The sequence below is a fragment of the Heterocephalus glaber genome, unplaced genomic scaffold, assembly GCF_053883595.1.
Source record: "Heterocephalus glaber isolate CG9 unplaced genomic scaffold, H.glaber_assembly_v1.0 deba00001689, whole genome shotgun sequence".
Taxonomy (NCBI): Eukaryota; Metazoa; Chordata; class Mammalia; order Rodentia; family Bathyergidae; genus Heterocephalus; species Heterocephalus glaber.
In genome coordinates, this window is record NW_028258414.1 from 7,946,498 (window position 1) to 7,959,112 (window position 12,615).

Consider the following 12,615-nt stretch of genomic DNA (forward strand, 5'->3'; position numbering starts at 1 on the left):
ATATATATATATGTATGTATTTTTTTTTTTTTAAACAGGAACACCAAAGTGAGTTTTTATTTTAACAGGGCCTGTGCTGCAGCACACAGAGTCAGTATAAAGGAGAAAGACTTCTCAATCAAGAAAAAAAAAAATTTTAAGGCAAAAAAGACTTCACTGGATGGACTGCAATTGTGTTCACTACCGCAAAGGCTCTGCAATAGGACAGCTGCTGAAGCTGCCTGGTGAAACAATGCTGAGTGGTGGGTGTCATCCTGTTAGTGTACGAAGAGTTTAAAGAAAAATGGATTTTTTGCCAAAGCACTGTAATACCAGATACAAGGAATAATAAAAAAAAAAAAATCCCATTGCCCTACTATAATCAACCTTTAACTCTTCATGTTTCCTTTAAGTCTTTCTGCCTGCCTGCCTGCCTTCCCTCCTTCTGTGTGTTTGTTTGGTTTTTTCCTCCTTGTTTGAGACAGGGTCTCACTGTGTACTTCAGGCTGGTTTTTAACTCACTATGCAGCCCAGGTTGGCCTTGAACTCACAGCGTTCATCCTACCTAAGCCTCCCAAGTGCTGAGATTACAGATTACACCACACCCAGCTCTGTGCCCACATTTAACAAGTTCCTATAGTTCAAAACAGTGTGTATGTAATTTCTATATGGCCATGTTCAATCTCCACGTTCTTCTCCAGTCTGCATAGTTAATGTCTCTATTCAATTTCAACAAATCAATGTATCATAATGTACTTAACAAGCTTCCTACTCCTGGACCTTTCTGTGACTCCAACACCATTATAATACAATGCTACAGTGGAATATTTTCAGGCATGTTACTTTTTCCTTCCTATGCATCATTTCTAGCAAGTAAATTCTCAAGAGTGGAAATGTTTACGCTACTTTCAAGACTACAGGAATATGGTAATAAACTGCTTCCTAAAAAAGCCACACATTTACTCAGTAACTTAACACCTGACACAAAGATAAATAGTAAGTATTTCTTTGCTGAACGAATAATCTTAACAGGGCTTTAGCAATTTACGTAGCCACCTATGAAGTATGATCTTGCCAACTTTGAACATTAAAATTTTAATTCTGGCTGGTAAGTCCCCTACAATAACTGTCCCTTAAATTTAGTAGATTTGCCTCTTGTAAGCTTTAATTTGGAAGTGTGATTTTGTTTCCTCCCCCTCAACTACTAGCTATGTAGTTGTGGATTTCTTTCTCCATCTCCTCTTTCAGGGCTAACACTTTTCCAGATCATATTCTTACCTCTTTGCTTGAACAGATTTACATTCACTCATTCTCAATTATGAAAACTCTACAAATCAAATTCACTTTCTACTAAGTTGCCAGGCTAATATTTTCCAAGTTCAAATGGAAACTGCCACTATGTTGTTTTGTAATAATTTTATGGTTTTGTTTCATTTCTTTTATTGTTTTCTGTAAAGGGCCAGATAGGAAATATTATAGGTTTTACAAGTCATATAGTCTGCTGCTATTAAAATCTCCTGGTTTAGTAAAAAGTCAAGGCCCTCCATCAGCCCATGAGAGCCTTCAGGCCCCTGAGGAGCAGTGGGCTGCTTCACCCCTTAGCCTGCTGTCTGGGTCCCATTCACACTTCCCCTCAAGCCCTCCCTGGTGACTCCCCGGGTACCCTGACACAGTCCCTGGGGAATGGCACTCCTCGTCTTGCTTTCCCCATGGACAGGTGTCACCTCAGTTCCCTCCACCTCTCCCACGCTCTTCCTTTCGCCCTCAGCCAAACACACCCTTGGGCCTGGTCCAGTACGGACTTTAATGATCAGAAAAACCTTTCCACCTCTGCAGCTTATGCCTGGTTATTCTCTTCTCTGACTACCACTTTCTGCCCTCTCAACAGACTCCCCCTCCCCAGACTTGTCAGCTTCACCAAAACCTCCAGACCGGAGATATCCATGTTTCCATCCTTCTCCCATTTTTTCTCTCCAAAAACTTGTGGCTACTCCATAAAAAACCTCAATAGCTCCACGCTCTGGGCTTCCCTAGCCGCAGCACATACTCCTCGAAGAAGTCCCTTGATTGTGGGACCTGGTGCCAATAATTAAGTTTGTCAGCTGCTCCAAAGCCCCTCCCACCAAGCATCTTCCATGGGTCTCTGGCTGGCTCTTGCCCATGCCTCATGCCCCTTATTTCAAACAGTCATCAAACATCATTGCTCTCCTAAAACCCATCCAACCTACTTCCCCAAAACACAATGGCAAGCAGGAAGCCCCTCAAACTCTGCACCCAGCTGCCTCCCTCCCCATCCTTGCCTCTACTTTCACGCCCGAGGAAGATGGGTACTTCTCTACTTACAAGTCCTCCACCTTGGAGCTGAATCTCCATACCTTCCAGGAGAGCTGGGGCCACCATTATCTGGCCACTTCTCTCTTGACCCTTCCCCTCCTACTCCCTCCTTCACTTAGCATTTAAACACCCCCAGGTTCTCCCGGGACCCTAAGTCACACATCACCGCCAACACCACACACATAGCCCAGTAATGATCTCATTCTCACTCCTTTTCACCGTAAGCAATCTTTTAATAAACTGAATTCACTGCTTGCCTTATCTCCCTTCACTCTCTAACCTCTTCTGATCCAGCTTCAACTCCCCTCCCCCACTGAAATGGCCCTGGCAGATGTCACTAATGACTGGTTGGGTACTAATTCCCACAGGTGTTTCTTAGCCTTTGTATTACTTGGTAGGAAAAAGAAAACAACTTGAAGCACTTCAATAATGTCTACTATTTGTAACGCACTGTTACTAATTTACTCCTCTCAAGACTCATAGGTAGGTGCTATCAGTATTCCCCTTTTGCAGAAGAGGAAACCAGGACACATAAGTTAAATGATCTACCCAAGATTAAATAATCACTCTAAGCACTTGCCACTTTCCAGGAGGAGGTAAGGAGCCTATTTCTTCAAGGAGACCACCTTTCCCTCCTGTCTCTGACCTCTTTGGGTCTGTTTTGCGGTCTCCTCTTTACCTACCTTGATTCTGACATTCTCTAGGACTTCGTCTTTCTGGCCCTCATCTCATGCCATACAACCTCCCTTAGGTCATTCTGACTCAGGGCTACGTGGTGACCCAGTATGTACCACATCTCCACAAACTCAACATGCCCCAAACTGAACCCACCAACCTCAGGCCTGTTTCTATTTGCCCTCTCGATTGGAATGGTTTCATCACTCATTCAGCAGACCAGGCTAGAAACTCACACGTCATTTTGTAACTGTGGCTCCCACATGATGCATCCCTGAGTTATCTATTTACATGTGCACACACATTCATACAGTCACTATCTCAAGTTCCTTTTCTGTTCTCCAATGCACTTAGTTCATACTACCATACTCTCCCTGCCAGAATGCAACAGACTTCCCAGTCTCTCTCCTCTTCTCCTCGCTGCCTAGATGCCCCCAATCTTTCCCTGCTCTGCCAGCACTGCTCTTTGTCATCACTTCATTCTCTGCTTAGCATCTTCCAGTATTTCCCCCAGCTTTAAGTGCAGGTGAGAACTCTGGCCTGGCCCATGAGACAATTTGGGATGTAGCCCTGCTTACATCTCCCAGGTTATTTAGAGGTACACACAACTTTTAAGAGAGAAGTCAGAAAGCTACTTGCTTTTAACTACACAATACAACCAGCTGCTAGGTACCCAATGATTTTACACTCACGTCAACACCCCAGAGGCTTTTTTGTTGCTGTTGTTACGGGGATTGAACTCAGGACCCTGCACTTGTGAGGCAGGTGCCAGAACCACTGAGCTAAATCCCCAGCCTGAGGCCACTTATTTTTAATGACCAGAAATTTCTTCTTTTCGAATTGAAGTGAGGAAGACATTTATACTGAGAATGCATGTTGGTAAATTCACTTGGCAGTTTACCAAGTGAATTACTCACCTTATGCAGGCTATGGGGTGGGGAGTATTAGAGTAGCCCTTAGGCTGGGGATCTAGTTCAGTGGTTCAGAGCATTTGCCTAGCATGCCTCAGACTCTGGGTTCAGCCCCCATCACTGAAAAAAAGAGTAGGCTTCATGTTTTGCTTCCTAGTAAGAAAGAGAGAAGCAGATGCTGACTCCCCTCTGACTTACAAGTGCTCTAAAAGAACAACAGTGGCGTCATCTGATTCTGACCTCTGAATGTGAACTGGCCACTACTGCTGCATGCTGAAACCAGTAAATGAGCCTGCCTCAGTACAGTGGTCATGTCCAGCAAAACTTTAAGGGTCTAAAAGAATTGTTTTTATTTATATTTTAAACCACACAAGGGAGATCATTTGGTATAGTAGCACTTGCTCTCAAATCTCTCTGCTGAATGTCAAAGCCCTACCAGCTACTAGATAAGGCAGGATATGGGACACATGAGGTACCACTGCAAAGGAGTGGCAGGTCACCTCAGCCCAAGCAGGAAGGATGGAAGAGACTGCATGTGTATTTGATTTTGATGGATAATGAGATCTTAACATAACAAAGTGAGACTGAGGGCCCTCAAATGAAAGCCTAGCAAGAGAAAGACTGAGACAGGCAAATGGAAAGCACGAATGGGCAAGAAGAGACCACTGAGGTCTCCTGAGTCTAAAAGTGACATGCAACCCAGCATGGTGGTGCAGCCCAGTAATCCTAGCACTTTGGGAGGCTGAGGTAGGAGGATCACAAGTTTAACCCCCGCCTGGGTAATTTCATGACTTGGTAAGACCTGGTCCCAAAATAAAAAATGGGCTAAGGATGTAGCTCGGTGAGAAAGCCCAGAGTTCCCCAGCAGTGCAAAATGAATGAATGAATGAACGAATGGTACATGCAGGTACTCTCTACCCTGTCCCATCATTCATATCTCTTCAAATAGCTATGCTTTGGGCTTGATTTAAATGCATCAGAAGGAGCATGACAAGTTTTCAACCACTTTCTAGAGCAGCAAGGACAGGCAATCTTTGTTTGTCACGTGGCAAAAGTGATGAGCCATAGCCAGCCTAATTAGAAAACTGACCAAGAACGGTTGGACAGAAAAAAAAAAGAATGCTTGGACAGGGGCTGGGGATTTAGCTCAGTGGTGCCGCTGCCTGCCTCGAAAGCACAAGGTCCCAAATTCGATCCCTGGTGCCAAAAACAAAAAAAATAAGAGGCAAGAACGCTTAGCTTGGACACTGCATTGGGCTCCCAAACCTGCTCCTGTTCCCTCCCTCTCTCCCTTCCTTTAGCTGTCTGTCTGTATCTGTCTATTTATCACAATACTGGGGATTGAACCCAGGGCCTTTGCACTGACCTACATCTCCAGCCCTTTTAAATTGTTAAGTTGCCCAGGCTAAAGGCAAACCTGTGATCCTGCCTTCTCCTGGAAGAGTGCTGGGATTACAGGCATGTTCTACCATACCTGGCTCTGGCTCTTTTCAACTTTGGCTACCTAAGGATAAAAATCTTCTGAAGCTTTCTACTTCAAAAGTTCTAAGTTACCACTGACAAGTTCAGTTACTCTAAGAGTGAAGATAAGGAGGGCACAGCAGTGGACACCTGTAATCCCAGCACTCAGGAAGGTGAGGCAGGAAGACCTCTGCAAATTGAAAGCCAGCCTGGGCTACATGGTGAGTTCCAGGCCAGCCTGAATTACAGAGTGAGACCCTATCTCCAAAAAATGACATATTACTTTTCTTTCAAAAATATTTGGAGTTGGGAGGCATCAGGATAAACAACAGGAGGGAAAAGGGAGGAAATGTAAACAGAAATCCAAAGCCATAGTTACCTTTTCTTGCTGCAGCCTCTTTTCTCAATTTCCTCAATTTCTCCAAGGCTCGAAGAATATCTACCATTCTTTTGGTGTCTGCTTGTTTTTTCCTCACTTCAGATAAGACACCATCAGCAGCAGCTTTGAGTTCCTGTTCCTGGAGGAGAAACAGAGCCCACGAGACCGTGTATTAGTAACAAGCCTACAGCAGAGCTCGTAGCCGCCCAGCAGTGAGATTTCGGAGGATGAGGCAGTCCCAAGGCTGAGACTCTAATGAATCTACACCCCAGTTTCTGAGGCCTGGCACAACACCCCTCTCAAGGGCACTGCCAAGGGCTTATCCCCCTATACTGACTGCTCACCCTTCTGAAAGGAAAAGCTCTCTGCAGCTTCCATGCAGGATTTTGCTTCTCTTGGGGTTTCTCACAGTGTGGTCCAGGGAGTATCTATGCCCATCTTACCTTGTTAAGTTGGGGCCTGCTTGTTAAAAATGCAGACTTATCAACATGAAAATCAGGCTCCGGGAGAAGAAGAGAAATGGGACTCTATGTGAAAACCTATGCAGTCTGCTACATTGCTCTAAAGTCCCCAGAACCTCTTTTTTTTTAGACAGGGTCTCGCTATGTCTTCCAGGCTGGCCTTGACTTCACTATGTAGCCCAGGCTGGCCTCAATCCCACAGTGATCCTCCCAAGAGCTGGGATTACAGGCATGCACCACCATACCCAGCCAAAGTTCCCAGAACCTCTTGCACATGGCGAGCTTCCAAACATTTGAGGACTATGACACTACTCTTCTGGAGTTGGCTCACATGTACAGTAAATCATCCCTCATGGGATTCTATCTCCAATATCCTCATCCTCTCAGTTGAAGTTCTCTCTGCGTATACTTCCATCATTAGCACCAACAGCACACTTTCACTCTTCAACTTGGATTGGGGCTGCATCTGTTGCTCTCACCGGGCTTTAACACTTCTTTCAAAGCTCTACTCAGAGGGCCAGGGATTTAGCTCAGTGGTTTCGCCGACTGCTGTGCAAGAACAAGGACCCGAGTTCGATCCCCGGTACCAAAAAAAACCAAAAGCTCTACTCAGATGTGTATCATCAGGGAAACCTTTCTCCAGGGGATGCTACATCCCTTCCCTAGGTTCTCTGAGCATCTACAGTTGAAATCCTAACATACACCATGCTATACTACCATGATCCCTCTTGGGCTCTAAGCCTCCAAAGGACCCATGAGCTGTGTACTCTACCCTTGGTATCAGGCACTGGGACTGGCACCTAATAGGCCCTCACTAAATATCTGCTGAACTGATTCAAATTCCCTCGAGTCAGAGTTCCCTGGCAAGGCATTCTCCTTTAAAGCAATGACATTCCTGAGGATGCAATGATGAAGCCTGCTATCAATACACTTCACAGTAAAGTTTATCAGACTCTAGGGCTCTAGGGCAGTAGCAGATGCAACTGGGGAGAACAGACAGAGGAGGGAAGGGAACCCCAGCAGCACTTAAAATCATGAGAATGCTTTAAACAAGTATTTCACCAACTTCCAGTTTCACCTTGACCCTATCTTGAAATAGTCTTTGGAATCAGCCAACTCAGGCTTAAATTTGAAGTAAAACTGCTACAAACTGGCTGTGCAATTGTTGGCAAGTTAATCTCTAGGACTCAATTTCTAATCTGTAAAACGGGTAAATCCCTCTTGTTTCTCAGGGTTGTTATAAAATGATCTCTGCATGCTTCACTAACACCTTAGGGAGTATCATATAAAGTATTCAAAAAAAACCACGGGGCTGGGGATTTAGCTCAGTGGTGCTGCCACCTGCCTCGAAAACACAAGGTTTGATCCCTGGTACCAAAAAAAACAAAAAGAAAAGAAAAAAAAGAAAACACAGGTCCTAAATTCAATCCCAGAATAAAAAAAAAAAAAAAAAAGACCACTGCTGAATCTGGAAATATATGCTGTAAAACCAGTAGACAAATCACGGGGAAATCACTATTCGGGGAAATCACTATTCGTACAGCCATGAGCCAGTTATAGGGGTGTGTATCAGAGGCCGATTTCCTCTGACTGCCTAGTAAGGGGGACAGTGAGGGCTAAACAAAAAAAGACAATAGAGACTTACATAATTTCAAAATATATGCGGGTCGGGAGGGAAGTCAGAGCCTCAGAGTGAGCAAAGATAAAGACTCTCCGAGATAGCCACTATTTATGTGGTACACACAGTAATTGGAGGGAGTATCAGGTGACTTGGGGAGGATGTCCAATGATCTCTTGTTTGATCCCTTACCGACGCAAACCTCATGCTGATGAGGGCAGAAAGGAGAGCTTTCTCAAACCTCAGGAGAGCTGAGCTGAGCTGAGCTGATAAGGAACTTGTCCCTCCCCAGGGGAAACCTTTCTCTTTTGTATTGCTACTGGCTTCTCAAGGAACCAGGATGTCTTCAGCTGGTGTTATCTTTGCTGTTGAGCGCCACAGCTTTACAGGCCTTTGAGGCCTCAGCTGTAACCCAAAGCAAAACGGCCTTGTTTCCCCACGCCATAGCCGGCTCCCGGGCAAGGCAACACTGGGCCTTAGACAGCTGTAGTCATACTTTAATTATGAAACGATTTTCCCCCCAAATTTATGTAGAAATGCTCCTGACAGGTGTGAGTGTTCCTGGAGGTAGGGCCCCTAGTTCTTCAATTTTGTGTTCTTGAAATCATCTAGGGTTGGGGGTGCCACTGCACACACCTATAATCCCAGCTATTCAGAAGGCTGAGGCAGAAGGATCAGAAGTTCGAGGCCAGCCTGGGCAAATCTCCAAGAGCTGTCTCGAAATAAAAATAGCTGAGGATGTAGCTCAGTAAAAGGCGCCTGGGCTCAATGTCCAGCACCAGGGAAAATAACCACCTAGAGCAGTGCAAGACACAGGAATCAAAACACCTGTTAAGAGTATTTATGGGTGGATACAACTTCACAGCAGGATACAAGTGACCTGTTCTCCCAGCGATGCAACTGTGTAATCATCTAATTTATGTTTATAGGACTAGACAGTGCACGTGGGGCTTTTGTCTTGTGTGTTATACATCTCGAATGGGCAATTAATATAGAAGTTCGAAGTGGAAAGCTAGCTATTTCTAATTTTACGAATAAACAAAAAGGCTAAGCCTGGGTTCCAAACCACCACCATCCCCTACCGCGTTGCGCGACTGCCGCTCTCACCCGCTTCTTCTCCTCCACCTCCTGCACGCACTTGACCCTCCAGCGGTCAATCTCCTGTTCGCGGTCTGCTGCCTGCGCAGCCTCTGCCTCCCGCTCGGCCTCGCGTTCCCGGGTCCTGTCGCGAAGCCGTAGCCGACGGCGCCGGACCCTTACCAGCCTCCGCCGCGCCTCGCCCACATAGGCGGCCTGGGACAGAGGCTGGAGCCGCTCGGCCAATTCGGTGCGCAGCGGCGCGGCCTGGGCGTGCAGTAGCGCCCACGCCGCCCCATCCGCCTCGGCCTCGCGTAGGGCCAGGCTCAGGCCGCGCAGCCGCCGCACTAGGCGCAGAGCCCCGCGCAGCCGCGCGCGCACCTCGCCCAGGCTGGGCCGGGGTGGCGCGCACTGGGGCACCGGGCAGCCCACCCGCCGCGGGGTCCCGAACACAGCCTCCAGCCACTGCCGGTCGCGCAGGCGCTGCAAAGCCGCGTCCCCGAGCTCATCGGAAGGTGGCGGAGCCTCTGCCCAGCGCGGGCTCCAGGGAGGTCCTGGGCCTGGAGGCGGTGCCCGCGGACGCTCGCCGGCGTCGGTACCCGGGAAGGGCCGGTATTGGGGCGGCGGCAGAGGCAGCGGCGGGGGCGGCACCGGGTAGAAGGCGCCGCCACTGCCACCGCCACAGCCACCGCCGCGTCGGGAGGCCTCCGCGGGAGCCCGAGGCTGCAGAGCCAGGGGAGGCTGGAGGAATGGGGCAGAGGCCCCCGGGAAAGGGCTGGGTCGCTGGGGAAGGGGCGGCGGGAAAGCCGGGGAGGGCAGCGGCGGTGGCGGACAGCCGAAGGGAGAAGGAGGCGGCGGCTGCGGGGGCAGCGGGCCAGGGCGACCCGGGGCGAAGAAGGGCGGTAGGGCCATGTTACCGAAGAAGACGCTCTGAAAACTGACAGGAAACTTGAGTGGTTCACCCGGAGCGTCTTCCGGGAGGAAGTAACGTTTACGACGCGCGACGCCTTACGACACGCCCTGTCGGAAGCATAATGTTGGGATGGGCGTCCATTCAGCCTTTGTTCCTTTAATTCAAAATACTGCTTGAGACTGGGATTGTTCTTGGTGTAACTACATGTCTGGAGGGGAAACACATTAATCAAGTACTCACGCAGACAAACGTGGACGTGTAATAATGAGTATTTGACTTAGATGTTGGGGAAAGCTGTCCTAACCATTTGAGGCTTCAGTCAGATCCGAAGGATAAAAAGGAGTTAAATGGGTGAGGGTAGCACAGTTCAGATGAGAAGAGCATATGCTAGTAGATAGGGATATGTGGAAGAATGCCAGTGTGTACGGAGCACAGAAAACCTGAACCCGGCTTGATTTGGGGTCGGGGTGGGGGGATCGAATCCAGGATCTCGCGCGGCACCACTGAGCTAAATCTCCAGCCCTCGATTGTATTAAGAGTAAACAATTTTGAGACAATTGTAGATTCATATGCAGTTTTGTAAGAAGCAGTATAGGGAGAGCCGAGCGTGATGTCACACACTTGTAATCCCTGCACTCGGGAAGCTGAGGCAGGAGGATTCCAGCAAGTTGGAGGCCAGCCTAGACTACATAGTGAGAGCCTGTCTCAACACACCCCCCCCCCCGCAAAGTACTGGCAATCCTGTGTACCCAGTTTCCTTTTGCAAAACTGCAGTATCTCACAACCAGAATACTGACATTGATAGTCAAAATATAGAATATCCCACCACTACCAGAATTCGTTTGTCCTTTTGTAGCCATACCAATTCTCTTCCTTTACCCCGCTTTCTCCTTCATTCCTAGCAACCAGACCCTAGATTTCTCTAATTTCATCCCTTCAAAACTGATATATATACCATTCTTTTTATATATAAAAAAGAATGGTATATACATAGAATTATATGGTATATAACCTTTTGGGATTTGCTTCTTTCACTCAGCATAATCCTTTGGAGAGTCATCCAGATTGCTGAAGAATTGTTCCTTTTTCATTGCTGAGCAGTATGGTTCCACAATGTAGATATTCCACATTTTGTTTAACCATTTGCCTGTTGCAGGATTTGGGGGTCATTTCCAGTTTGGTGCTATTATGAAAAGCTGCTATGAACATTTTATTCAGGCCACTTGTATGTACCCCTCTAGGATGAATGCCCAGGAGTACAATTACTGGGTCATATGCTAGTTGCATGTTTAGTTTTGTTGTTGTTGTTTTCCAGGTACTGGGAATCAAACTCAGGACCTTGTGCTTGCCAGGCAGGCAGGGTGCCACTGAGCTAAATCCCTGGCCCTCCCATGTTTCATTTTTAAAGCTGCCACTAAATTGTTTTCCAGTGTGGTTGTACCAGCAATATACAACTGATTTTCTCTGCATTTTCATAAGCATGTTGTTTTTGCATCCTAAAGAAATGCATAGTGATCTTATAGTCATTTTCACACTTCCTTAATGGCTAATTATGTTGAACATCTCATATGCTCATTTGCCATCAGTGCAGACATTTCACTGAAGTAGTATTCGTGTCTTTGTGTATGTGCACACACATGTGGTTCCAGGATTGAGCCCCAGAGCGCTAGCTATATCTCCAGCCTTTTTTTTTTTCAATTTATTTTGACACAGGGTCTCACTGAAACTTCTGAAAGTTTTATAAGTTTATATTTAAGTCTGTGATCCATTTGGAGCTAATTTTTGTATAAGGTGTAGATCTTTTACATGGGCCAAGTTCCTTTTTTTCTATGGATGTCTAGTTGCTCCATTATTGTGATTAGGTATTTCCTGGTCTTTCTTTTTGCAGTACTGGGATAAAACCCAGAGCTTTGCACATGCTAGGTAAACCCTACCACTGAACTACACCCTCAGACATACTGCTTTTCAAAGTGTGAGAAAGGAATTAGATTATGGACATGCCCCATTTTATATTTTCATCGAATATTTATCAATTACTTTCTATGCCACGAGCTGAGGACAGTAAAGTTAAAAGGGCTCTTTATCTTGAGGACAGTGGCCTCTTGGGTCATAGCATGGAAATAATCGAGAGCCTGGCCCCTCTCTCCAAGGGACTTTTCAGACTTCCCAGAAACTTGGTATCAAGTAATATTCAAAAGCTTGTTTTGTCTTAATATTAATTACATGTGGTATACTGTTGCATTTCCCAGGGGGCAACTGAGCTGTCACTACCACTTATTGAAAATTCTCCCTTTTCCTAATTTGAAATGTCACCTTTTTCATATATTAAATTCCCTGATTGTGCTTTTTCGGAAAACCACCACTAAAAGCCAACACAGGAAAGGAAAAGACTCATATCAACATTGTCATCATCAGACATGTGGATTCGGTCAAGTTCACCACTACCAGCCATCTGATCTACAAATGTGGCATCGATAAAAGAACCATTGAAAAATTTGAGGCTGAGATGGAGAAGGTTTCCTTCAAGTATGCCGGGGTCTTGGATAAACTTAAAGCCGAGCTTGAGTGTGGTATCACCATTGACATCTCCCTGTGGAAACTGAGATCAGCAAGTATTATGTGACTACCATTGATGCCCCAGGACACAGAGACTTTATCAGAAACATGATTACAGCCACATCTAAGGCTGACTGCTGTCCTGATTGTTGCTGCTGATGTTGAATTCAAAGCTGGTATCTCCAAGAAGGGGCTGACCCGTGAGTGTGCCCTTCTGGTTTACACACTGGGTGTGAAACAACTCATTGCTG

The 12,615-nt window shown here is 46.5% G+C and overlaps 1 protein-coding gene and 1 long non-coding RNA gene across 4 annotated transcripts in view; one reads left to right on the plus strand and one right to left on the minus strand.

Annotated features, from left to right (window-relative positions):
* LOC110344126 (uncharacterized) overlaps positions 1 to 928 on the plus strand; it is a 17,495-nt gene extending 16,567 nt beyond the window's left edge. The window contains exon 3 of one of the 2 annotated variants that reach the window (XR_002386443.2): positions 39 to 928. This is a non-coding gene — a long non-coding RNA (uncharacterized LOC110344126). The remainder of the gene's footprint in view (positions 1 to 38) is intronic. The other variant, XR_002386444.2, reaches the window with a different exon arrangement.
* Positions 1 to 10,722, minus strand: part of Pdcd7 (programmed cell death 7) — a 14,920-nt gene extending 4,198 nt beyond the window's left edge. The window contains exons 1-2 of one of the 2 annotated variants that reach the window (XM_021237068.2): positions 8,926 to 10,722; positions 5,740 to 5,878 (exon numbers count right to left, since the gene is read on the minus strand). In XM_021237068.2, coding sequence (XP_021092727.2) covers positions 5,740 to 5,878; positions 8,926 to 9,807 — 1,021 coding nt within the window. In that variant the 5' untranslated portion in view covers positions 9,808 to 10,722. The remainder of the gene's footprint in view (positions 1 to 5,739; positions 5,879 to 8,925) is intronic. The other variant, XM_004855630.4, reaches the window with a different exon arrangement.
* Between the last annotated feature and the right edge of the window lie 1,893 nt (positions 10,723 to 12,615).